Consider the following 26,872-nt stretch of genomic DNA (forward strand, 5'->3'; position numbering starts at 1 on the left):
TTTCCCAAGACATTAAGGTAGTTGAAAATTATTGAAAAATTGATAATTAGCTGCATTACAACTCACATTATTTTTAAGTTTAAATATGTTATTTATGTCCCAAACAGAATTTATTATAATTTTACTTTCCTCGTTTTAAGGGAAGAGAACTCATCACTAATATTTTCATCATATACTTCTGATACATAAAAACATAGATATGGATATAGATACATAGATATAGATGGATGGATAAACATATGTAGATATACATGGCTAGATAGATGATGTATAGATAGATAGACAGATAGGAGCACTCATTTCCCCTTTTGTCCTGTGTTTCCATATGGCTCAGCATGGCCCTGTCAGATTCTGTCTTTATTTAAATTGTTAATCTTTTGTTCATCATGGATTGTTTTCATTAATTTTGCTACTGCATTAAAATATTATTTATCTTGATTACTGAGACTTTTGTCTCCTTAAATTTTTTGCCTGAGGTGAGTGTTTCACTCTCCTCTCCCTAATCTCAGCGCGTTATCATTTTACCTTAAAACTCAGCAACTACTAGAGAGTACCCTCTTACAGAGCAAGCCTCATCCCAAGAAGAAATGAGTTCCTTCCCACCTTTTTCCTCTTTCTTTTGGGATCGCTTACTTGATCCTCAGCCTGAGTTACAAGGCTAGGAAAACGCATACTCTTGGATTAGTCCCAGGTATGCCTGAGTGCTGCCTTCCTGCAGAGGGCGCTGTGGAGTCCAGGTACCCCAGGAGGGTGGAGAAGTGCTAGGTGGAATTAGGCTGATTGCCCATCAGAACTTGCCTTTCCCTGGCAGAAGGACTGTTATGAAATCATTGACTTTCTATTTGTCTTCGGGGCTGAAATAAATCTACTATCCTCAAATAACCAATCTGATCTCAGACAAATGCCAAATAGAGCTAAGTTCCCCAACCCTGGGGATGGACGTAAAATCCAGACAATTTCCCTGAAATGTTTTTGGTGGCTTGGCAACAGCTTCTATGAGGTTCAGTTTTCCCCCAGTCCCTCTGTGGGTCTAAGGGGACCAGTAGGGTGAGCTACATTGGCATTCTGGAAGGGAAGACTATATACGTCAACTCGCAAAAACAAGTTCTGACATTTTCCCTGAAATGTCATCCTCTATCTACTCATTGCAAATGCCTGCTGCTCCAGGCCTTTCCTGCTGGGCAATAACGATGGGGCTGGGATGGGGAGAGAATAAAGGAGCCAGGACCTGTAGCACCAACTCATACTCAGACCCTGAACAAGCACCCGAAGCCTTCTCTTCTCTTTTTCTTAGTAAGTTGGATGAATGCGCCAGACCATCTGAAGTCAGATGAAGCTATTAAGTTTCACCAGGGGATATCGGGGACTGGGGGAGGCATGTCCCTGGTGACAGGACTGGCTTCTTAAGACATGAGATGGGGAAATCAATAAGTCATGCTCTTTCCTTTGAATTCTTAGCTCCAGTGGTCTCCAGAATCTGGCTCCAGAATCTCCTGGTCTCCAGAATGAAAGGCTCTGGTCTTCCCCTCTGCCTTCTTTCTGCTGTGTTTTGTGTCTTCTGGACACCTTCTGCCAGGCTGAAGACACTCCATTTGGGAAGCTGTGTGATCACCACAAGTCTTCAGGCAATTCGAAGTGGATTTTCAGAGATACAGGACAGAGTGCTATGTGAGGGAAGGACCCCACCTTTCACTTTGTGACTGCCTCCCCACTTTTCTATTTATTTTTCTCTGTCCCCCAGCAGTGGGATCACAAAAAGAGGCAGGCTGGGGACTCCTTACCAGGAGGATGTGTTCCCAGGAAATATCTGTAGTTCATAATTCAAAAGTGTTTTGGAGAGGGACTCTGTCCACTGTGCCATGGCAGGGAGGGGATGGGAGGTCTGGATGTCTAAGATCCTGGCAACAGTTACTAACCTGTACTTTTTCATCTTGCCTTCCTCTGTTTAGCAACCCAAAGATGAAATCATTGACCTCAGAATCTTGAGGAAGACTCAGCCTTTGCAAGACACAAAGGTACATGCTTGGTCTGTATGAGTTCTGGGAAGAAATATGAGTCGGGGGAATCTCCATCACCCTTGTCCCTGGACACCCTCCGCCCACCAACACGCCAGTCTTCTTTGTAGCCTGCAGGTCAGTGCTGCCTCCTCCGCCATATACTGAGACTCTACCTGGACAGAGTATTCAAAAACTAACAGACACCTGACCACCGTATCCTCCAGAAGATCAGCGGTCTCGCCAACTCTTTTCTTACCATCAAGAAGGACCTCTGTCTCTGTGTGACTAAGGGTCTTGGGTAAAAGGATCCACCTCAGCACATAGCTTCAAGGACTTAGCAATCAGGCTCATTCTTAGCCCCATTTAATGGATGGAAGAACTGAGTCCAAGAGTTCTAATAATCTGTGTTGAGCCATGTGACTAGGTAATAAGAACTCGGTTATATTTACTTTTGAATACAAGCTTCATGCAAAATGTCTACAGAACTATAAAGTGCTACCTATTTGATGTCACTGATAATTTCCTAGTATCCATGAAATTATGCTTCTTCTGTAGGTGAGTTATCCTGCGGCATACTAGTGCATACTGAGTCCAGGCAGCTAATCAGCAGACAACCGGACTCAATCTCAAGATAGGACCTAGGAATCCAATTCTCTTTCCCATGGGGGCTCTCTGGAGGGAGCTAGACTAGAACTGGGTTGGGGGGTGTAGGCCAGATGGGATACAGTGATCACAAACTCTTTCAGTGCTGCCTGTTTCTAAAAAGAAACAATGAGCTCTATATGCTTCCTCTTCTAGCTGGTGATCAGTTTAATGATCCTAAATAAGGAGGTCTGAAAAGACTTCTATAGGTGAAAGAATAGAACTTCCACCTACTTCGTGTCAATGGCAAGGGCAGAAAATCAGAATCTTTAATAAAATCTATCATTCTTTGGTATTCTTTTCAGCATGCCCATATGACATGCCCTAGTGGGGAGGAAGCAATGGAGAAATACAGCCAGCTTATGAGCCACTACGAAGAGGTATATGCAGTTTTGGCCTTGGTTGGGATGAGTGTGTTTTTAGAACTGAGATCATAGATGGGTGTGATAGATGTTCATACTCAAAGAAATGTTACAGCCCTCAGGTTAATGGCCCTCTGAGGTCATGTGGACTGTCCCTCTTCTTTAACCCAGGGGATACCCATTCAGGCTCTAGAAAGGTGCTGTCTCTGCAAGATGCTCTGGGAGTCAAGAAGGAATAGCCATGATTCCATCAAGTCACTCCAGAGACATCTGAACTTTTCAACTACACAAACTAGAGGCGATAGTTTTCCATCATTCATACGCTTGTACATACCCTCAAAATAGTCACTCACAATTTCATGCATGCCCGTGCCATGCTGTTTCTCACCTCAATGCCTTTGCACATCTGCCAGGAAGGCCGGAGTCTGCTCCACACTCACTAATTCCTACTCATCCTTTAAGACTCAGCCTAGGCATCACCTCCAGGAAGGCACTGGCTACTTCTCTCAGAGTTAAGTGCTCCTGTCATCCTGTGGGGACCCCATCATCTATTTCCCACACTACATTTTAATTGCCTGCTTCTGCCTGTCTCCCTCACTCAACTGTGAATTCCCTGTGGGTAGTGACGGTGTCATTCATTTCTGAGTCCCTAGCCAGCCCAATGCTTACTTAGCACAATAAATATTTGTTCCATTGAAGGATGCACAGCAGGCAACCCATACACACACACACACACACACACACACACACACACACACATCTTTCTTTAAAAAACAGCCTAATTACTTTGATCTCTGTGATTCAAGAGGCTTGAGTTGTAGTTCCAATTCTGCTACCCCCCGGGCCTCAGTTTCTCTATGTAAGACTCGGGTGATTGGACTCAATGATTTTTCCTCCCTCTTGTGAGATCTTGAGGTTCCATAATGTCTCTCGAGCTCTTCATTTTGAAAAAGATGCTCTGTTTACAATCTCCAGTAGACCTACCAGTGAAAGGAGAGGATTAACCTTGGAGCCCACATTGTCTCTTTATGAGTTGCTCACCACTTCACTTGGTATCTTCCAGCTTCAGCCTCAGGCAGCAGTGGTGAAGGCTTTGGGGGAGCTAGACATTCTCCTGAGCTGGATGGAGATGGACTAGGAAGAAAGTGATGCTTCTGAGAGTATTCTGGGCCCAGACTCCCAGCCCTCAGTACCCAGGAGGCATGACCCCAAACCACCATCTCTTTTTGTATAATTTAGTGCTGGTCACTGTGTATATTATTTATTTATTATTTGTTTCCTTATTGTGATTATCTTCATGTGTTCCTATTCTTAATCTAGAGTTTTATCAGATTTTAATAAGATCTTTTTTACTGTTGAGTGTATTTATTAGTTAATATATTTATTTCTGCTATTTAACTTATTTATTTTTATATTTGAAGATGAGACTTTTAAAAACAATTCACAGATTATATTTATAGCCCAACTAGAGCAGGTTTTTCGTACAGTAAACAAACCTTCTAAATTCTAGAGGAGTGGCTAGAATTTTATTAAATTAAGGACATGTTTACTGACCACCAGTGTTTTAAGAGATACTTAAAACTGAACCAATGGCTACTAAGCGTGGGTTGTGGAAGAAGAACTTCTGATGTGAAATTACAGGCTTGTCTTACAATTACTGACCACCCCTACTCAACTCCCAAACCCCAGACTTGTGTATCTTCCATTTATGGAATCCTCTGGGGCCAGAATGTATTTTTACAAATAAAGTTTTCTCCGTATGATATCTGCTTGGAGTTTGAAAATGCTTCAGGAGTAGAAACAATGGTGGGGATGAGCTTGAATCTCATATTACTTAGGGACCTCTTGCTTCTCCGGGGAAGGAAGATGCCAGTGAGAACCTGGGCCTTCTCTCCCCTGCCAAATGCATCCCCAGCTCTATCTCCTAAATCACCCACGGCTCTGATCCCATGACTCTGCCCTCCACATAAAGGGACTGTGACTGGGTGAGGGGCATCAGCCCTCCCTGCTTCCTCCTTGCTGGTGTTGAGCACTCTCCCCTCTGTACCACTGTTTTCCTTCTCATTTCAGGCTTTCATACTTCTGTGTCAGAGGTCTTCATTGCAACACAAATTATAATGGGCAGGAAGCTCTATTATAAGGGCTAAGAATGCACAGGGGCAAAGTGTACTTCCCGAGCCCTGCCCAGGGAGGTGCATGAGCCCTCTTTTGAGGTCCTTCCATTTTGGATTCTGGCCAGCCTCATGGTATAGGTTGCTCCTGGATTAAGTCTTTGAGTTTGGAAACAACGATTAAGTCAGTGTTCTCGTTCCAGGCCCCTTTCATGCTGAGCTTCCCTGGGCTTGAAGGAGCCACAATTCTGGCCTGGATTGCTTGCCTCCTTCCTCCCCAGCTCACTCCGAATAGCACCTCAGCTTAGCAGTTTAGTTTCCACAGTTTCAGAAACAGCAGACTGATGCTCCTATAGTGAGCTTTCCCACTGCTTCTGGTTTCTGCTCCCAGCCCTCATCCTCGGCCCTGATGAAGTTTAAATAATTTTATTGATTTTTTTCTCATTATTAAGTAACAACTACCCAGTAGAGAAATTTTGGAAAATACAAAAAATATAAAGAAGAAAATGAAAATCACTCATAATCCTATCACCCATAGATAACCATTCTGAAATGTTTAGGGTTTTTTTTTTAATTAATTTATTTATTTTTGGCAGCGTTGGGTCTTCGTTGCTGCACGCAGGCTTTCTCTAGTTGTGGCGAGCGGGGGCTACTCTTTGTTGCGGTGCGCGGGCTTCTCATTTCTCACTGAGGTGGCTTCTCTTGTTGCTGAGCACGGGGTCTAGGCGCGTGGGCTTTAGTAGTTGTGGCACACGGGCTCAGTAGTTGCGGCTCGCGGGCTCTAGAGCGCAGGCTGTAGAGCGCAGCCTCAGTAGTTGTGGCTCACAGGCTTAGTTGCTCCATGGCATGTGGGATCTTCCCAGACTAGGGATCGAACCTGTATCCCCTACATTGGCAGGCAGAGTCTTAACCACTGCACCACCAAGGAAATCCCTAGGTGTGTTTTTCTCCAGATCTTTTATCTTGGATTCAAATCATGATTCAATTCTGGTTACCTGATTGATTTGGGCTGTAAAATTTAACCTAGGAACATCTGGAAAACAAGATGATAATATCTACTTTTCAGGGTGATGGAAGAGATGGTCTTTTATGTTCCTTTGAAACAGGGCATTTTTGTTTTTATACTCTCCATTATGATCACCCTTCTTCTATCAGATTGTCCAGTTGCCTGTCTTCTGGTTTCCCTGACCAGTCTGACAAACGACTCAGCTTTAACTCTCAAGGCACAGTTGCAAATTCAACTTCACTGATCTCAGTGTTAAAATTAGAACCAACATGAGACATGCTGAGGGCGTATCTCAGGTTGACCCACAGAACTGAGGATGAAGCTCCTCCCTTTGTTTTCTGGGAAGCATTTCTGATTCTTCTGAGACTCTGGGCCATGGGAAGCCTTGGTCTTTTGGAACTCCACATTACCATGTAACCACTCCTTGCCTGTTTATTCCTCTCCCCTGCAGGACCCTTCTCCTCCTCCAAGTCATTTTTCTGGTCTCTGCTTGAGCTACCACAGTACCAACAATGGGGAATTCAGCAGTGGAGAGTCAAACCAGTTTGGAGACTAAGACAAAACTTCATGAAGGTGGGCCATTAAGGGACAGACTCTAAAGAATAGTTTACAGTTGTCACTTTCAATTCTAACAGTGAAAATGATCGTTGTCATTTATTAAGTACTTCTCATGTGCCAGGCACTGTTCTGGAAGCTTCACATACATTATCTTATTTAATCCTTAAAACAATCCTGTGAGGTAGGTTATTATTACCAGTTTGCAAGGGAAAACGTGCTCAGAGATGGTAATTTGTGCAAGGGCAGAACCAAGCTTTGAGTTGAGACATCCTGCTACCACGGCCCTCTATGCTTTCCCACTCTACTGTCTCCTTTCCCAACAGTGGCATCTAGTGTTCAGAAGCTCAGTGGGAGGGAATAATAAGTTTGGGCTTCATAGAGACATGAGTGAAAATCCTGATTCGGACACTCACTATCTTGGACCAGTGACATAACTATCCTTAGTACTATCCTTAGTTTCTTCACCTGCAAAGTAGGATTATATTACTTATCACGCTGAATTGATGTGAAGACTAAACAAGATTGTCATATCTAACTTGTACAAGCACATATTAAGTATCAGGTACTGTTTTAAGTGTGTTGCAAGTGCCTGCTCATTTAATTTACACAAGAGCATGATGAGCTAGGTGTCCTTGTTATCCCCATTTTACAGATGAGGAAACTGAAGACCAGAAAGGTAAAGTATCTTGTTCAAGTTTACAGCTAATAATGGTGAGGGTAAAATATGATAGAATAGGCAGCCTGGAGAACCGTGCATTTAACTACTTCACTTTGCTGCCTGGCTGGAATGCCCAGTACGTAGAGAGCACTTGATCAACAGAGGCTCTGGATATAGCAGTGCTTCTGCCTGAAGGGGAAAGTGATGAGCCTTCCTGCCAAGCTGTAGCACTAACTATTAACTTCCTGGTGCAACTTATCTCTGTAACATCTGTACTGAACTTCATTTTTCCATGGATCTGAACCTTGTTTCCTCAACAAGCAGAACAAGTTCCTTTGGAGGTGATAAGATAAATATGCTAAATCTCAGGTTGACCTATCAGTTCTGATTACTCTTAGCTCTTAGACCTTGGATTAAGCATCTTAGACCACTCTACTTCTCTGGGCCTCAGTTTCTGATGAGAGATTGCATATAGTAATAGACAATGGCTAGACCATGTATAAAAGTAGAACTCTGATCCACAGTCTGTAACAACCAGCCCAGGAAACCAATCCATTATCTGCAGTAAACAGCCCAGGAAGCCAGTCTGCTATCTGTAAGTCAGACTTGTATGAAATCAGACCACAGTCTCTAGCAACCAGCTCATGAAGCCGAACAATAACTCCTGTAGCCACTGGATCCAAATGGTCAGGAATTGATTAAAAACCGACAGCTTCCCTAATTTTTGTCCCCACTTCCAACCTAGCATGAATCAGACCAAATAATGCACCCCTAACCGATCGTATAGGATGCTCTGCTTCTAGTTAGCCTACTGATGGCTTCCCCACACCAGCAGCCTCCAAGCAAGGCATACCTGATGGCTTCTTTGTTTTCTCCTGTAAAGCTTTCCCACTTCTGCAGGCCTTTGAGTCTCTGCCAAAACATGTGATGGTGGCTGACTCCCTTTCTATAACAAGCTCTGAAAAAATAGCCTTTGCCTGTTCTCATTTGGTTGGTCTTCATTTACTCCACACTGCATTTGTAGAATGAAAGAGTTGGGACAGATGATTCTGAATTCTAGAAACTGGATGTGCTATCGCTGTTTCAGGAGATCAGATGTAGCTACTGCTGCCTTAGTTACCAGTGGGGTTTGCATGGTTCCTGTAACATCAGTTTTGGATTTAGAATTTTAGGCGTGCTTATTTAATTGGAAAGACCTAGGTGATGCCCTAGATGCCAGGGAGACTGGACAAGCCTTCCCTCTGATGGGAGGTGGGCTCAGAAGGAAGAGCATCCCCTAAACTTAGGAATGAGATCCAGTTGCAGGGTGACTAAAAAGGGTAAAAAAAGTCTGCTGTATCTCTCACTTCCACCGTGCCTTGGGATTGACCCAATTCCCTGTTTTCAAGGATTCAGACCTTCTCCAACATGGTCCAGTATAATTTTGTCTGCCCGTTCTTCTTCCATACAGATGGAGAGCAAACGGACCATTCCCCTGCTGGACTCTTAAGTTCCTACAGGACAGGACTGTGTCTTTTCAGCTTTTTAGCCTACCCTATCTCAGGAAAAATTACTTTATTGATAAGGACTGAATTCAAAAGCAGGAGAATGGAATGCATTTTTAAAAATTAAAAACAAAAAAAATCTAAATGAAATTGGCTTCTCTACGTGTGTGGTTCTTAGTTAATTTTTTCATGAATTAATGGCTTTGGCTTTTGCTAGAAAATAGATAACACACCCTGCAGACTGGGCCTTGCCAACAGGAGGCAGCAGAACAACAGTTGGTGAAAGAATGAACTAATAGGGCCGCACCCCTAATTCACTGGAAGGTTGGCAGGTTGAACACTCTCCCGTTCAACCCAACTGTCAGGAGCACAATGAATCAGTCACTTAACGGGAAGAGGGTAGGACTCAGAGACCTACCCTCTGAGGCAGGAAGGAGGCAGGAAGCTGTGGATTAAAACCAGAGTGCTAATACCTTTCAGAGTACATTCTTTGTCTCACTGAACATTAGAGGTGGGCAAGAATTTACAGATCACTTTACAGGGTAACTGAGGTTCAGAGAGGGAAAGTGAGTTGTCCAAGGTTACACAGTGAGTTATGGCAGAGTTGGCATTAAAACTCAGGTCCCTGTACTTCCAAGATCACTAAATCTCAATTCAGTTAAAGAAGAAGTAAAAATCGCCCAGATTGGAAATGAAGAAGTACAACAGTCTTTATTCATAGATGACATGCCTATCCAGGGAGAAATATCCAATGGATTTACGAAAAGCTAGTAGAACTAATATGAAAGTTTCGTTTGGTAGCAGGATATAAGATCAATATACAAAGATCAATTGTATTTCCATGCACCATCAACACACAACTGGAACTTGAAATTTAAAAAAATACTATTTAAAATAACATCAAAAAGTTTGAAATCCTTGGAGATAAATCAAGAACAAGAAATGTAAAACAGCTCTACACTGAAAACTGTAAACCATTGCTGGGAGAAATGGAAGATTATTTAATAATGGAATGATGTACTATATTCATAGGTCTCAATATTATTATGTCAATTTCCCCCAAATTGATCTATAAGTTCAATGCAATCACAATATAAATTTCAGTAGCCTTTTTTTTAAGGTAGAAATGGACAAATCCACTTTAAAATTCATATTAAAAAGCAGCAGACCTAAAATAGCCAAAATAACTTTGAAAAAGAACAAAGTTGGAGGATTAATATTATTAGATTTCAAGACTTATATAAAGCAATGGCAATGAAGGCAGTGTGGTATTGGTGTAAAAACAAATAGATCAATAGAACAGAATGGAAAGTCCAGAAAAAGACCCACACAACTAGGGGCAATTGATTTTCTACAATCGTACAGAGGTAATTTAGTAGAGATAGAATAATCTTTCAAGAAACGGTGCTAAAATAATTGGATATTGTATAGACAAAAATAAACTTGGATCTATACTTTACTTCATATATACATGTTAACTCAAAATGGACCATCAATCTAAATGTAAAATCTATAACTATAAAATTTCTCAAAGAAAATCTGAGGAAAAAATCCTTCTGACTTTGAGTTAGCCAAAGATGTCTTAGATACAACACCAAAAGGAGAATCCATAAAAAACCGAATTGATAAATCGGACTTCACTAAAGTTAAACACTTCTGCACTTAAAAAGACACCTAAGAAAATGAAAAGACAACCCATAGTCTGGGAGTAAATATTTGCAAATCCCTATATATAATAAGGGATGTGGGTCCAGAAAATATAAAGAATACTCAAAACTCAAATATAAGAAAACAATCCAATTAAAAATTGGGCAAGAGATTTGAACGGACACCAAAGAAGATAAATATATGCAAAAATAAGAGAAACACATGAAAAGATGCTCAATATTGTTTGTCATTAAGTATATGCAAATTAAAACCACAGTGAGAGAGAGTTGAAGATGGCAGAGTAGAAGGACGTGCTCTCATTCTCTCTTGCAAGAGCACCGGAATCACAACTAACTGCTGAACAGTCATCGACAGGAAGACACTGGAACTCACCAAAAAAGATACTCCGCACCCAAAGACAAAGGAGAAGCTGTAATGAGATGGTAGGAGGGGTGCCATCACAATAAAATCGAATCCCATAACTGCTGCGTGGGTGACACCCAGGTGTTAGTGGAGAACACTAACACCACAGAAGTCCACCCACTGGAGTGAAGGTTCTGAGCCCCACGTCAGGCTTCCCAACCTGGGCGTCTGGCAACAGGAGGAGGAATTCCTAGAGAATCAGACTTTGAAGGCTAGCGGGGTTTGATTGTAGGACTTTGACAGGACTTGGGGAAACAGACACTGCACACTTGGAGGGCACACACAAAGTAGTGTGTGCGTCGGGACCTAGGGGAAGGAGCGGTGACCCCACAGGAGACTGAACCAGACCTACCTGCTAGTGTTGGAGGGTCTCTTGCAGAGGCAGGGGGTGGCTATGTCTCACAGTGAGGACAAGGACACAGGCAGCAGAAGTTCTGGGAAGTACTCCTTGGTGTGAGCCCTCCCAGTGTCTGCCATTAGCCTCATCAAAGAGACCTTGGAGGCTCCAGTGTTGGGTCGCCTCAGGCCAAACAACCAACAGGGAGGGAACCCAGCCCCAGCCATTAGCAGACAAGTGGAATAAAGTTTTACTGAGCTCTGCCCACCAGAGCAACAGCCAGCACTATCCACCACCAGTCCCTCACATCAGAAAGCTTGCATAAGCCTCTTAGATAGCCTCAATCCCCAGAAGGCAGACAGCAGAAGCAAGAAGAACTACAATCCTGCAGCCTGTGAAACAAAAACCACATTCACAGAAAGATAGACAAGATGAAAAGGCAGAGGGCTATGTACCAGATGAAGAAACAAGGTAAAAACCCAGAAAAACAAATTAATGAAGTGGAGATAGGCAACCTTCCAGAAAAAGAATTCAGAATAATGATAGTGAAGATGATCCAGGACCTCAGAAAAACAAGGGAGGCAAAGGTCGACACGATGCAAGAAATGTTTAACAAACAAAAAGTGCAGGACCAGATGGCTTCACAGGTGAATTCTATCAAACATTCAGAGAAGAGGTAACACCCATCCTTCTCAAACTCTTCCAAAAAATTGCAGAGGGAGGCATACTCGCAAACTCATTCTATGAGGCCACCATCACCCTGATACCAAAACCAGACAAAGATACTACAAAAAAAGAAAATTACAGACCAATATCACTGATAAATATAGATGCAAAAATCCTCAACAAAATACTAGCAAACAGAATCCAACAACACATTAAAAGGATCATACACCATGATCAAGTGGGATTTATCCCAGGGATGCAAGGATTCTACAATGTATGCAAATCAATCAATGTGATACACCATATTAACAAACTGAAGAAGAAAAACCATATGATCATCTCAATAGATGCAGAAAAAGCTTTTGACAAAATTCAACACCCATTTATGATAAGAACTCTCCAGAAAGTGGGCATAGATGGAACCTACCTCAACATAATAAAGGCCATATATGACAAACTCACAGCAAACATCATTCTCAATGGTGAAAAACTGAAAGCATTTCCTCTAAGATCAGGAATGAGACAAGGATGTCCAGTCTCACCACTATTATTCAACATAGTTTTGGAAGTCCTAGCCATGGCAATCAGAGAAGAAAAAGAAATAAAAGGAATACAAATTGGAAAAGAAGAAGTAAAACTGTCACTGTTTGCAGATGACATGATACTCTACATAGAGAACCCTAAAGATGCCACCAGAAAACTACTGGAGCTAATGAATGAATTTGGTAAAGTTGCAGGATACAAAATTAATGCACAGAAATCTCTTGCATTCCTATACACTAATGATGAAAATTCTGAGAGAGAAATTAAGGAAATGCTCCCATTTACCAATGCAACAAAGAGAATAAAATACAGAGGAATAAATCTACCTAGGGAGACAAAAGACCTGTATGCAGGAAACTATAAGACACTGATGAAAGAAATTAAAGATGATACCAACAGATGGAGAGATATACCATGTTCTTGGATTGGAAGAATCAATATTGTGAAAATGACTATACTACCCAAAGCAATCTACATATTCAATGCAATCACTATCAAATTACCAATGGTATTTTTTACAGAACTAGAACAAAAAGTCTTAAAATTTGTATGGAGACACAAAAGACCCCAAATAGCCAAAGCAGTCTTGAGGGAAAAAAATGGAGCTGGAGGAATCAGACTCCCTGACTTCAGACTATACTACAAAGCTACAGTAATCAAGACAATATGGTACTGGTACAAAAGCAGAAATATATATCAATGAAACAAGATAGAAAGCCCAGAGATAAACCCACGTACCTATGGTCAACTAATCCATGAGAAAGGAGGCAAGGATATACAATGGAGAAAAGACAGTTTCTTCAAAAAGTGGTGCTGAGAAAACTGGACATCTACATGTAAAAGAATGAAATTAGAACACTCCCTAACACCATACACAAAAATAAACTCAAAATGAATTAGAGACCTAAATGTAAGACCAGACATTATAAAACTCTTAGAGGAAAACATAGGAAGAAAACTCTTTGACATAAATCACAGCAAGATCTTTTTTGATCCACCTCCTAGAGTCATGGAAATAAAAACAAAAATAAACTAATGGGACCTAATGAAACTTAAAAGCTTTTGCAAAGCAAGGGAAACTACAAACAAGACGAAAAGAAAACCCTCAGAACGGGAGAAAATATTTGCAAACAAATCAATGGACAAAGGATTAATTTCCAATATATATAAACAGCTCGTGCAGCTCAATATTAAAAAACAAACAACCCAATCCAAAAATGGGCAGAAGACCTAAATAGACATTTCTCCAAAGAAGACATACAGATGGCCAAGAGGCACATGAAAAGTTGCTCAACATCACTAATTATTAGAGAAAAGCAAATCAAAACTACAATGAGGTATCACATCACACCAGTTAGAATGAGCGTCATCAGAAAATCTACAAACAACAAATGCTGGAGAGGATGTGGAGAAAAGGGAATCCTCTTGCACTGTTGGTGGGAATGTAAATTGATACAGCCACTATGGAGAACAGTATGGAGGTTCCTTAAAAAACTAAAAATAGAATTACTATATGATCCAGCAATCACACTACTGGGCATATACCCAGAGAAAACCATAATTCAAAAAGACACATGCACCCCAATATTCATTGCAGCACTATTTACAATAGCCAGGTCATAGAATCAACCTCATTGCCCATTGACAGATGAATGGATAAAGGAGATGTGGTATATATATACAATGGAGTATTAGCCATAAAAAGGAACAAAATTGGGTCATTTATAGAGATGTGGATGGACCTACAGACTGTAATACAGAGTGAAGTAAGTGAGAAAAACAAATATCATATATTAACTCACATATGTGGAACCTAGAAAAATGGTACAGATGAATTATTTTGCAGGGTAGAAATTGAGACACAGATGTACAGAACAAACATATGGACACCAAGGGGGGAAAGCGGCAGGGTGGAGGGGTGGTGGTGTGATGATTTGGGAGATTGGGATTGACATATATACACTAATATGTATAAAAATGGATAACTCATAAGAACGTGCTGTATAAAAAAATAAATAAAATAAAATTCAAAACAAACAAACAAAAAACCCACAGTGAGATACCACACTATACCTGTTAGAATGGCTAAAATTAAAAAGACTGACCGGGCTTCCCTGGTGGCGCAGTGGTTGAGAGTCCGCCTGCCGATACAGGGGACACAGGTTCATGTCCCGGTCCTGGAAGATCCCACATGCCGCGGAGCGGCTGGGCCCGTGAGCCATGGCCGCTGAGCCTGTGGGTCTAGAGCCTGTGCTCCGCAACGGGAGAGACCACAACAGTGAGAGGCCCGCGTACCGCAAAAAAAAAAAAAAAAAGACTGACCATATCGTATGCTAGGGGAAGGTGTGGAGGAAATGAAACTCATATGGGCTGTTGGGAATATACAATGATACAACCACTTTGAAAATAGTTCAGCAGTTTTTGAAAAAGTTGAAGAAACAGCTGCCATATGACCCAGTCATTCCATTCCTAGGTATTTATCCAAGAGAAGAGAAAGCATATGTTCATGAAAAGACTTGTATATAAATGTTCATGGAAGGTTTATTTTTAATAGCCCCAAATTTAAAACAACCTAAATGTCTACCAACAAATGAAGGGTTAAACTGTGATGAATGTGTTCATTATCTTGATGATGGTGATGGTTTCCAGTTGTACACATATGCCAAAACTTGTCATATTGTACATTTTAAATGTGCAGTTTATCGCATGACACTTGTATATCAGTAAAGTTCTTTAAAAATAATTCAATTTGAGGTAATTTCTCTTTCTAGGCTTTGTGGAGGTTAGAGGCATATAAAGAGAGTGAGGTTGGTAGGACAAGTCACTGCCAGCAATATAAGACTCAATGTAATTAAGGAAAGACCTCTATGTGGGGAGATGAGGGAAGGCTTTCTGAAGGAGGGATCCTTGAATTAGACCATGAAGGATGAGCAAGGATGTTAGTGAGTGGCATAAAAAGACAAAGGACCTGAAGTCCTGCTACCCCAGGGAAGTGGTTCTGTCCTGTGCTAATATCGATATTCTCACACGTATAGCATATGGCAGTTCAAAATACCTTTATTTAACTTATTTATGTATGTCCCACCTCCTTTCAAAGTGATCGAGGGTGGCTTATAAGGATACATGCAATACTGCAGGATTTAAGGAAAACAGATGAAACACTTAGAACACAGATAATACAATGAAGTTGAGCTAAGATTGTTCCACAAAGGACATGTCATAAGGTTCTGAATCATAACTTGTTAGAAGGATCAAGATTTGGCTCTGAGATTTATCGAGGCTGGAACAAAGGGAGAAACATGGTTGTTACAAAACTCACTAAGCACTTTGTCTGTGTTATCTCATTGCATCCTCACAGATGTACCCAGCAGGTGTGTCTTTCCTGTCGGTGGCAGAAGACATTGGTTTTTCTGAGCTGTTGGGGAGCTGGGGAATATGTGGAAGAATCTTCCTTTTTGTCTGTTTTGCCTGAAAGAAGAAACAGCTGTTGGCTTTTAGATGAGTCTTCTCACTGAGAAGAATTCAAGAACAGCTGGAAAAATCAGGAAACATGAAAAAAATACTGTTTGAAGGTTTTGAAGAGATAACAAAACAGACATAATTCCAGGGCCAAGATTTGGGAGAGGGAAATCCAGAGAAGTGAGCCCAGCACTGGGTACTGCTTTTCCCTGAGGAAGGTCATCCAAATTCAGAAAAGTTGATGAAAGGTTGGGAAACAGAAGATGTGCCCAATTTGCCACAAATTTACAGGATCAGGGCAACAGCAATAGGTGCTTGAGCCTGCTGATGAGGGGTCCTAGTAACCTCCCTGTCAAGCTTCCCGTTGAGATCCCAAAGTGCTACCCACTAGGTGTCATGGTCACCCATGGTGATCCCCTAACAGGGACAGAAAATCAGCTTCGAATTATCTCATTCTGTGATTGGATTAAACTAACGTGGAATTACCAATCCCCTACCCTCCTTCCAGAAGCAAATATAAATCCACCTCAGAGGACGATAATATCCTAACCTTGAAATTATCTTTATAACTTTTCAAATACAATGTCGGGGAACGTTTAGAATAGGCAAAACCCTAGGGACAGAAAGAAAACCAGTTTTTTCCAGGGACTAAGGGGAGAGAGGGTGTGGTGTGATCCTAATGGTTATGAGGTTTCTTTCCGGGGTAATGAAAATGTTCTGAAATTAGATAATGGTGCTGATTGCACAATTCTGTGAATATACCAAAACCCACTGAATTGTACACTTTTCAGTGAATTATAAAAGGGTGAATTCTATTTCAATAAAGCTATTATTTTAAAAATGAAGGGCTTCCCTGGTGGCACAATGGTTAAGAATCCGCCTGCCAATGCAGGGGACACAGGTTCAAGCCCTGGTCCGGGAAGATCCCACGTGTCGCAGAGCAACTAAGGCCGTGCACCACAACTACTGAGTCTGTGTGCCACAACTACTGAAGCCCGTGCGCCTAGAGCCCATGCTCCGCAACAAGAGAAGACACTGCAATGAGAAGCCCGTGCACTGCAACGAAGAGTATAGCCCCCTCTTGCCGCAACTAGAGAAAGCCTGTGCGCAGCAACAAAGACCCAACACAGCCAAAAACAAAATAAATAAATAAATTTATAAAAAATAAAAATGAAGATGAAATAAAGACATTTCAGATCAACAAACTTTAGAGGAAAGTAGAAATAGTTAAGGTATAATGATTTTAGGACAAAATGATTTGGCTTCTTAGGAAACGATTTAGTTCTCATTTACTTTCATTACAATTGTTAATCAAAAAAGAGCCCACTCAATGAATTCTGGTCTTGACGTTTTCATATAGTCTCATGTGACTTCTCTTGGGGCTGGACTATTATTTTTGTTAAGTTTTCTAAATTTTTTTCCTTTTTTATTGACGTATAATTGACATACACTATTATATTAGATTTAGGTGTACAACTCAGGGATTCAATATTTATATATATCATGAAATGATGGCCACAGTAAGCCTAGTTACCTTCTGTCACCATACAATATTATTACAATATTGTTGATTATATCCCCTATTCTGTACATTACATCCCCATGACTTACTTGTTTTATAACTGGAAGTTTGTACCTCATAATCCCCTTCATCTATTTCTCCCACCCTTCTATTTATCATTTCAAAGCAACTTCACAAGTTCTCTAAACAGATTGATTAAAACTGGAATGGGCCATAGTATATTCTGACATATTCTACTGTTTCCATATGGAATACTATTATGACACTTTAAAATTTTTTCCTAAACAGAAGCTCATATAGTTAGAGGCTAAGTGTTTTTTTGTAGCTGTATCAAGCTCTTTTCATTAATAAAAGGCATTAAATGTGCCATGGTAATATATAAAAATACTATTAATAGTATTCTAAGAATAGCTAACTCTTTTTCATGCTTCCTAATGTGTCAGCCTGTCTTCTATGTACCCTGCATGTATTTTCTCATTTAATCCTCACAAATACCTCTGAGGTGGGTAGTGTTATTCTCACTTTACAAATGAGGAAACTGAAGCATAGAGGAATCAAGTGACTTACCTATGGTCACACAGCTCTAAGTCTCAGAGCCAGGGGTCCACACACAAAGTGTGGCTCCACGGCTGCATGCTTTCCGGTGCACTGTACTGACTCCCATACACCCAGACTTGGAGTCAGAGACCTGGGGTCAAGTCTAGGTAGTCCCATTTTCTAGCTCTACGAGCTTAGGCAAATCACTGTTTAGTGAAGTTTTCCTCTTTGCCTTGGCTTCCTCATTGTTAAAATGGAGATAATGATGTATGCTCTGTTTCACAGGGTTTTTGTGAATATCAAATTGTGGAAGTATTTAGTAACGTACTACACAACAGGCTGGCTGGCTTACTGGACTAGTGCGGAGACCTACCCCTAACCATTCCCCCACACACTGCTAAGAAATGATGAATTCCAGTCCCATGCCACCAGAAGCTGCCCAAACCCATCACTCTGGAGGTATGTGGGCATCCTGGGACCAAGAAAGTCTCTGAGTGTAAACTGGAAAAGTTGCTTCACTGAACTCTGTAATACTTTGGGCCCAAACATCCTATTAGGGGTGAATATGACCTTGCAACATTTTTTGGCTGGCGCAAATTGGCGCTAAGAACCTGGTGAGGAGAGTCCCATTCTCACCGTCCGTGGGGCAGCCCTTGGAGCTTGCCATCATTGGCTCAGCCAGCTCTGATGGCATGGATGGTTCATGGACAAGGCTGTGAGAAACACCCCTCTGGGAATTCTCAAAACACTTTAGAGAGTGGAGCCCTGCAAGAGCCTGCTAGCTTTATATCAGCACTGGGGACCACAGCACTTTGAAATTTTTAATTTCTAACTTTTCATGCCAGGTTAATGAAATGTGGACTTTCAGATTCTGTTATTCCAGGTTATTTTTATTCTCATCTTATTGTGGAAAAGCAGAATTCACTCAACCAGGATCAAGCAATTAGATCCATTAGATCAGCTTTCTGGTGGGGCCATGTCTCTGGCCTGGGAAGAGAAGTGGTGACTTCAAGGCAGGAACTAGTCCACAGAGGGAAACACCCTCTCTTCATTTTCATGAGTAATAACATTTTCCAAGAGGATACGTTTTGGAAGTTAAAGTCAGAGTTTGAGTGGAGAGAGCCCCACTCGCTATTGCTGGAAGCAGCTTCTACTCTTCACCAGCTCTTTGACTTTTGATAATTCCCTGGATTTGATCATTTACCTGTGGGCTAGGGCTGAAGATGAGGAACCAAAAAAATCTATTTTGGGTTAAGAACCCAAATCGTTTCTCATTTCTGGTACTATATGTAAGCGTTTTCAGGGACACACATCTATACTTTCTCACATTCTGGGACATGTTCAGACTTGCTGGGCCTTAGCCTGCCTTGCTTTGAAAGTTTTAAAACTCATGTAGTAAATGAGTGTGTGTGTGGTGTGTGTGAGTGTGTGTGTGTGTGTGTGTCTGTTGGCTTGTCCCAAACTTTTTACTGGCACCTGTGAGTAAAAGGGTCCTCTCCATCACTCCTGCCAAGAGCACAGGGCTCTCTCTTGCATACAAGGATTTCAGACTTCCATCCATGCTTCATTCCAGAGCTCTTTCCCCTTTATGTGACTCCTGAGTGACTGAGCAGCCAATTCCTGGATCCCAAAGTGGTCAGCATCATGCCGTAACCTGACCTCATCCTGCCGAATGCATAGTTTTCATTGTATTCAAGGAGAAAGCAGTACTTTGCATCAAAGAAGAATTTTGAGACTCTGTGACTTATAATGAGTTGTCTAAATAGCATGTGGAATAACAGTTTTGTCTACAGCAGAGTCTACATTCATTTTCTGAGGGTTGAAAGGGACTTGAAAAGTGTTTAAATCCCTCTCCTCTAACATTCCTTCTGTATTAGGTTAGGCTATGTTATACTGCAGTAGCAGACAATACCTTAACCTTTCTCAGTGGCTTATTACGACAAAAATTACTTCTCACTTATATTACATGTCTGATATGTGTTAGCATGGGCAATCTGCTCATCATGGGTACTCAGGGACACAGGCGAAGGAAACACTTCCATCCCTTAATGCTGCCATCCCAACACAGGCAGGATAGGAGAGAGCATGGAGAACTGTGCACTGGGTTTTAAATGCTTCCACCTGAAAGGACACCTGATTCTTCCACTTATATTTCACTGGTCAAACTAGTCCCGTGGCCATGCTGAGCTTCCATGGGGCAGGGAAGTGCAATTTTCCTGTCTCCTAAGAAGAAGGAAACTGTAGATGTGAGGAGTAACTGCAACGTCTGCCATACTTCTCAGTGGATATCCCACCTAGAATACTTCCATAGATTTCACTTCTTTATTCATGTGATGAGATGACCCACCAAAATGCAGACTCTGAATCGTTCTGAATACTTTTCATATCGAGTATCTTACTATTTGTTTATTTCTTTAATAACCTATTCTGCTGTGCTGAGCAATGTGAGGAAAAGAGAAGATCATATCTGTTCCTTTGCCCTCCCAAGGTCCTAGACCAGGGGAAAGGGGGTGGAGGGGGAGGCAGAGGCAGAGAGGGAGAGGGACAAGGGAAGGGGAAAGATGAGATTCAGTGCCACAAAAGAAATTCAAATCCCTGTGGTGTTCAAGGGTGATAAAAATTCCTTGAAGCTTTTACAAGAGCTTCAAGGAAGAAACCTTTAAAAACAGGTAAAATTTTAATGCAAATGTCTCTTTCACTCTCAAATGGTGTTTGTTGCATTCTTTTTACACCAGTTATACAAAATAGTCTGAAGATGAAAAGAAAATCTATCCAGCCTGTAATCTTACTCCTTCAAAATAAGTATCATTAGCAGGATATATGTGTGTGTGTATACACACACATATTATACATGTGTATATGCATGCATGTGAACACATATATACATGCAATCTGTTTTTGACAGTCAACAACATATCACTTCATCTTTCTATGTCGAGGCAACAGATGGTGGTTAGTGTTTGGCACGTGGTAAGGGTGTCCCAGATTCTGTGAACAGCAGCGCAGAGGCAGGAGTTGGAGGTGAGCAGCCCAGTTTGGCTGGGAGCATCATGGGCAGAGGTGTGAGTAGGCCAGGTCTCAGAGAATGTGTACTTCCACAACAGGAATTTCAATAATTTTCTGTGGGCAATGGTGAGACTAATGATTTATTTAAATTTTAAGTAACTTTTAAAAAACCTTACCCTTGTATTAAACTTGTAGAAACTTGGAAAATACAGATAAGCTCTAGAAAAGGAAAACACTCATGATCTCACCACTCAAAAATTCCTGTTAACATCTTGGTATTTATATTTCTAGATCATTTTCAACATGTACATATGCTCATTGTACTGTTTACAAAAACGGGACCATACTGCATATGTCATTCTGTAACCTGGTTTTTAAGCCTAAAATGTTATAAAAGGTTTTCTTGAAGAATGTAAAGACAAACTATATTTAGTGGTTGAATAGCATCCTATTACATGGACTCTTACCCATAGAAATAACCAGCTGAAGATCACATCAAAGTAAAAATAAATTTAATTTATCCTCTCCCTTAAATGCATTCCATTTACCTGGTTTTGAAATTAAGAATTTGGGCTTCCCTGGTGGAATAGTGGTTGAGAGTCCGCCTGCCGATGCAGGGGACACGGGTTCGTGTCCCGGTCCGGGTGGATCCCACATGCCGCGGAGCGGCTGGGCCCGTGAGCCATGGCCGCTGAGCCTGCGTGTCCGGAGTCTGTGCTCCGCAACGGGAGAGGCAGCAACAGTGAGAAGCCCGCGTACCGCAAAAAAAAAAAAAAAAAAAAAAAAAAAAAAAAAAGAATTGATTAAAAAACAAGCTAAAATGTTGAAGCCTCTGTGCTAGGCACTGACGGATACAGAAATGGAAAAAAGAGCAATGGGCTGGGGGGAGCTTTCCTTACCTGAAACCAAAGGTAATTTTAGGGGTTCAGGAGTAATATGATCAGAGTTGTGCATTTAGAAGGATCTTCTGGAGTAGTGTGCATTCTGTTGTAAAGAGGGATGAGACTGGGAGAGAGTCTATAAGACAGATGAAATAGGGACATCTCTCCCTTTGGCAGAATGGTGTGTGTGGCGCAGAGAAAGCATGAAGGCAGCAGTATGGAAGCTCTAGGATAGGATAAGACTTTCTTATTCACAGACCCAGGACTCTCTCTTGTGCTGGCCTAATCACAGACTCTGTTTCCCTGGGATTCTACAATCAGATGGATGGTTATAGCATAATTTCATGAGTTTTTACTCTCATACTATGGACACACGCAAAGCTGGTCCAGGTGTTTAATAAGGCCATGGGATTCAAGGCCGTGTCTCCCAACCCAATGGTTGTTGCCTAAGCAAACTGGTCAACACTTGGCAAAGACCTGTTTATAAACAGCCCAGAAGGCTATTGGGGCCTGTACATAATTAGATTTGGGGATCAGTCATATGAAATGCACTTATTCAACAAATGCTTACTGAGCACCTGCCATGTGCCAGGTTCTGAGGGCCATTCTGAGATGGAGAAAACTCAGAGCCGGTGCCTAGGGAGTTCATGGCCTGGTGGACAAGACAACCAGGGCACAGGGAGCGATGACAACGGTGCCATCAGAAAAGAGCACAGGAGTAGAGCGACTGCTGCTGTCTAGGACTCTAAAAATGTCCTTGTAGGTCTAGAGAATGAATTTGGCTAGGAGGTAGGCAGAGGCGCTATTTCGGGAGCATTGACGCTGTTGAATGACTTGGGATGGGATACATGGCATTCCCACTGAAGCCTTTTCCCTCTCTTCCTCCTCTTCTCCCTCCCTCCCTCTCTCTCTCTCTCTCTCTCTCTCTGTCTCTTTCTCTCTTTCTCTTTCTTTCTTTCTTTCTTTCTTTTCTTTATTTTTTTCTTTTCTTCCTTTCCTTTCTTCCTTTCAAAAAGAATCTGTTAGAAAAAGCAACCTTAAAAAAAAAAAAAGCAACCTTGAATATGTGAGACACAGATTGGCACAGGGGACATGGACCATGATTCATCACCTGGATCTACTCAGGAGACTCTGTCACTATCATTTTCCCCAACCCTGTGCACTGCCGTGTATTTATTTAAAATACTCTTGCCCTTGGGACCCAAAAGTTGATGCTCTGCAGGCTGTGGGAGGGTACAAGAGCCTGACTCCTGGGAGGCAGTTGCAGCTTTCAGAACTGCATGTCTCTTGTGCTTCTCTTTCTTGTGACTGGTCAAAGTCTTTGCTTAGAAAGCCGAGACCCAAGTCCTTCACCCCACTTCTCCATTCCTGTCTGTAGCTCCCAAGGCTCAGTAACACTAGGTTACCTTACATACCCTGCAGCTGTATTTAAATTGCTGTTGTCCATTGATTTCCCTTAACTTTCAAGCAAAAGAACAGTTATCCTCCTTCTTCCAGCAACTTCCAGAACCTTCTTCGCCTTGGTCCCCTATAGCAGCTGTGTGGCCATAGAATTAGTGGAGGTCACAGTGGTCTCCAGCAGGTGCCCTCCCTTTATTTTTGCTGGCAAACTCCTACTCAGGCTTCAAGCCTTAGGTCAAATGTCACCTCCACTAGAAAGCTTCTCAACCCCTTCCAGCACCATCCAATACACACCTCACCGAGATTCTGCCTCACATTTATGTTTCCACTGGTTCCATCCTTCTGTTAGTGGTGTTAACACACTCCCGTGACTCGTGTTGCAATTGATCTGTTTGCAAGTGTATCCACTCTACTGACTCATTAGAGCACAGGTACTGGGTCTTAATTCTTTTTTTTAACAGCTTTATTGAGATATAATTTGCATACCACAGAGTTCACTGTTTAAAGTGTACAATTCAGTGGGTTTTAGTATATTCACAGAGTGCATCACTATAATCTAATTTTAGAACATTTTTCCTTACCCCCCAAAGAAACCTTGTACTCATTAGCAGTCACCCTCAATTCCTTCTATCCACCCAGTCCCCAACTCCAAGCCCTAGGCAGCCAGTACTATATTTTCTATCTCTATAGCTGTGTCTTTTCTGGACATTTTATAAATTGTTATCATAGTCATTCATCTTTTGTATAGACTTTTCTGACACTCAGTTGGTGCTGAGGAAATGTTTGTTCATTAAATGTGTGAATACACGCAAGATTGAGAAGTTGACGAACGGTGGAACAGAGGAAAGAATACTGGACTGAGAGCCAGAAGACCTGCACTCTAGTTCTGATTCTGTCATTTATTTATGTGACCTAGGGAAGATTATTTGACTTTTCTGATACTTAGCTTTCTAATCTGCAAAGGACAGTTAATAATATCTATCCTCTTTCTCATAACATACTTGTGACAGTGAATATCAAATGAGAAATTTCACTTGGGGGTACTTTGTTCATCTGAGCATGCTGTACAGATGTAAGAATGATCTATGTTTGTTTTCACTCTCCTCCTTTGAAATGCCTGTAATAATAAATCATTTATTACACTAGTGACAGAGGACAAGGTGGAACGGCAGAGTGCCAGTCTAAGGGGGCCAACCAGTGGACACCCACCCCTCATCTCTGCTCCTGGAATGACGGCAGCTGAAACAGGGAAAAGGACTAACAAAAGCCCAGAAATCCCACATCTATCAGTGTGTGAGCTTCCCAGCCAAATAAGGAGATACCAATCCATGTTAGAGTGAAGATTAAATCAGGGAAGAAAAATGATGCTGTAACTTTCTTTTATGTCTTGGCACTCAGGAAATACTGATTCACATTCTCATCACTTCTCTCCCGCAGGGCATTTCCATTAATCAGAGAAGGAGGGGGTATTCAGGTTTAGGAGTGAGCTCTTCACTGCCTCACCCAGGAGTGGAGAAGGGAAACTTCTCCATCCTGGTTCAGTCCTTTTCTCTATATATAGGTTTAGGAGAATTTGTAGAGGATGTGGGGTGGGAACAGAGTTACTTCTCAAAGGTAAAATTCAGACCGCAGACAGGCTATGACATACGTGAAATGCATGTGTACATATACACATACATATGGGACAGGCGTGGCCTGAGAGTAACAGAATAGACCTCCTCAATCCAATAAAGTGTATTCAGGGAAGAAAGTGGCCTTGTAAATCAAAGATTATCCTCAGAGGACATTTTCTCCTGTCCAATATTATTGTGAAGAAAAGTCTCCAAGTTTCCAGAGAGATTAGAAGAGCCCCTGGTCTTAGTCTGGTCCAGGATGGAGTTTGGATGAAAAAACATGGATCTGGACTAAGGGACCAGCCCCCCTTTCTCCAGCCTCTCAAAGTCTGAGACATCGAGCTTCTCTGGGAAAGGGGCGTGGGGGGAATGGTGGTGAGCCAGGGAGCCAGGCCTCGCCCATCTGCTCCCACCCAGGAGCCTTTAGTCACTGCCTTCCAAGTTGCCATCTTGATTTGTCCCCTCTCCTGATCATTTCATCAGTCCACTGCTTCCCCCTGTCCCCCAAGAAGGGTACCCTTCTAATCCTTCTCTACGCCTACGTCAGCTCTTTCCCCACAGCCACTACTCTCCTCTAGTCCAGGATTTTTTAGCCTCAGCTCTGTTGGCTTTGGGAACCACATAATTCTCTGTGGTGAGGGCTGTCCTGTGCACAGTCCTGTGCACTGTAAAATGTCTCCAGACATTGTCAAATGTCCCCTGGGGGCAAAATTGCTCCACTGAGAATCACCGCTCTAGTTCCTTCTCCTTCACTTGAAGCCCCCGTTTGTTAAGCATTTACCATGTGGAAGATACCGGATGGTCCTTCGTGTGTTTTATGTAAATGCTTCTTAAATTTTAATATACATAAGCATCATCTCGAGAGTTTTTAAAGTGCACCTTCTGGTTCAGTAGCTTTGGGGGAAGGGTCTGAGATTTTGCATTTCTAATGAGCTTGCAGATCTTGCTGTTTTGCTGGAGCACAGACTACACTTTGAGGAGCAAGGCTCTACGTCATTGGCTCCTTGTGGCCCTATGAGGACTCGGTTTTACAGATGAGGAAGAGAAGAGTCAGAGAGCTCCTAGGGGCTCATCATGTTTGGGGCCCAGGTCTGCATGCATGCAAAACGCGAACTCATAACCAGTGATCTCAGGTGTCGTGGGACCAAGGTCTTTGGGTTCTCCCCATGCTCTCCCTTCCCTGGGGAGTCTTGCTACGATAAGCTCAGCCAAGCCTGAGAGGCAGACACGTGTTTGCCTGGAACGTCCGTATTATATTACTCCTTCCTTAGACAGCATGAGCAGCTCATGACCCCAGGTGGGTCCTAGCCTGCTCTGCTAGCAGCTCATCCCTCCCACCCTCCTGCCGATCGGTAGACAGTTGTCTATGATTGCGGCTGCTCTAGGGGCTCACTTTTCCTCTCAGCTCACCTGTCTAGTCTCTCCAGCCCTCTCCTGCCTCCCTGTCATCTATTACCACAATACTCTTACTTTGTCTCATAAATGCCTCTTGGCATCTTCTTCCCATCATAGTTAGGGATTTTTAGTAATGAGCTAGACCCTGAAGGGAAAAAGGGAAAAAGGGTGATGTGGGCCCCTGCCTAGGACTAGAGGACGAGACTCAGGTCTTCCAGGAGCAAAGGACTCACGCGTGGTACCTGTAGCAGCAGTGGCAGCTGGGCAGCCTGCTGGCTGGGGATTGCATCATGTATTTGATTTACTAAAGAAAACAAACAACACTGTGAGTGTGACGGAGGGAAGGGGTGCTGGTGCCAGAGAGATTAAGGGTCGGCCACCTGGAGAGGTTGGAAGGGCTGTTCCTCCCAGTGTCCCCTGTCCTTCCTCCTCCCCGGAGCCGGAGCAAGTTATCCTGCCCCTCACATCACATTTCTACTCCCATGGCTTTGCCTGGACCCAGGTTTAAGGAAACTCTTAGAATGTTTGTGAAAGAAAGTAATTCAGAGCAGGGCTTGGCAACCTCTCTCTGCAAAGGGCCAGAGAGTAAATATTTTCAACTTTGTGGGCCATATGGCCTCAGAC

General features: G+C 42.2%; 1 protein-coding gene across 1 annotated transcript; it reads left to right on the plus strand.

Moving 5' to 3' along the window:
• Nucleotides 1-1,464: 1,464 nt before the first annotated feature.
• IL20 (interleukin 20) lies at nt 1,465-4,749 on the plus strand. Its single transcript, XM_019952120.2, is given in 5 exon segments — nt 1,465-1,661; nt 1,950-2,015; nt 2,126-2,278; nt 2,945-3,019; nt 4,065-4,749. Coding segments are annotated over 5 exon segments (525 nt in total). The 5' UTR covers nt 1,465-1,505; the 3' UTR covers nt 4,140-4,749.
• Nucleotides 4,750-26,872: the final 22,123 nt, after the last annotated feature.

Source organism: Tursiops truncatus, chromosome 1 (assembly GCF_011762595.2).
Source record: "Tursiops truncatus isolate mTurTru1 chromosome 1, mTurTru1.mat.Y, whole genome shotgun sequence".
NCBI classification, from domain to species: Eukaryota; Metazoa; Chordata; class Mammalia; order Artiodactyla; family Delphinidae; genus Tursiops; species Tursiops truncatus.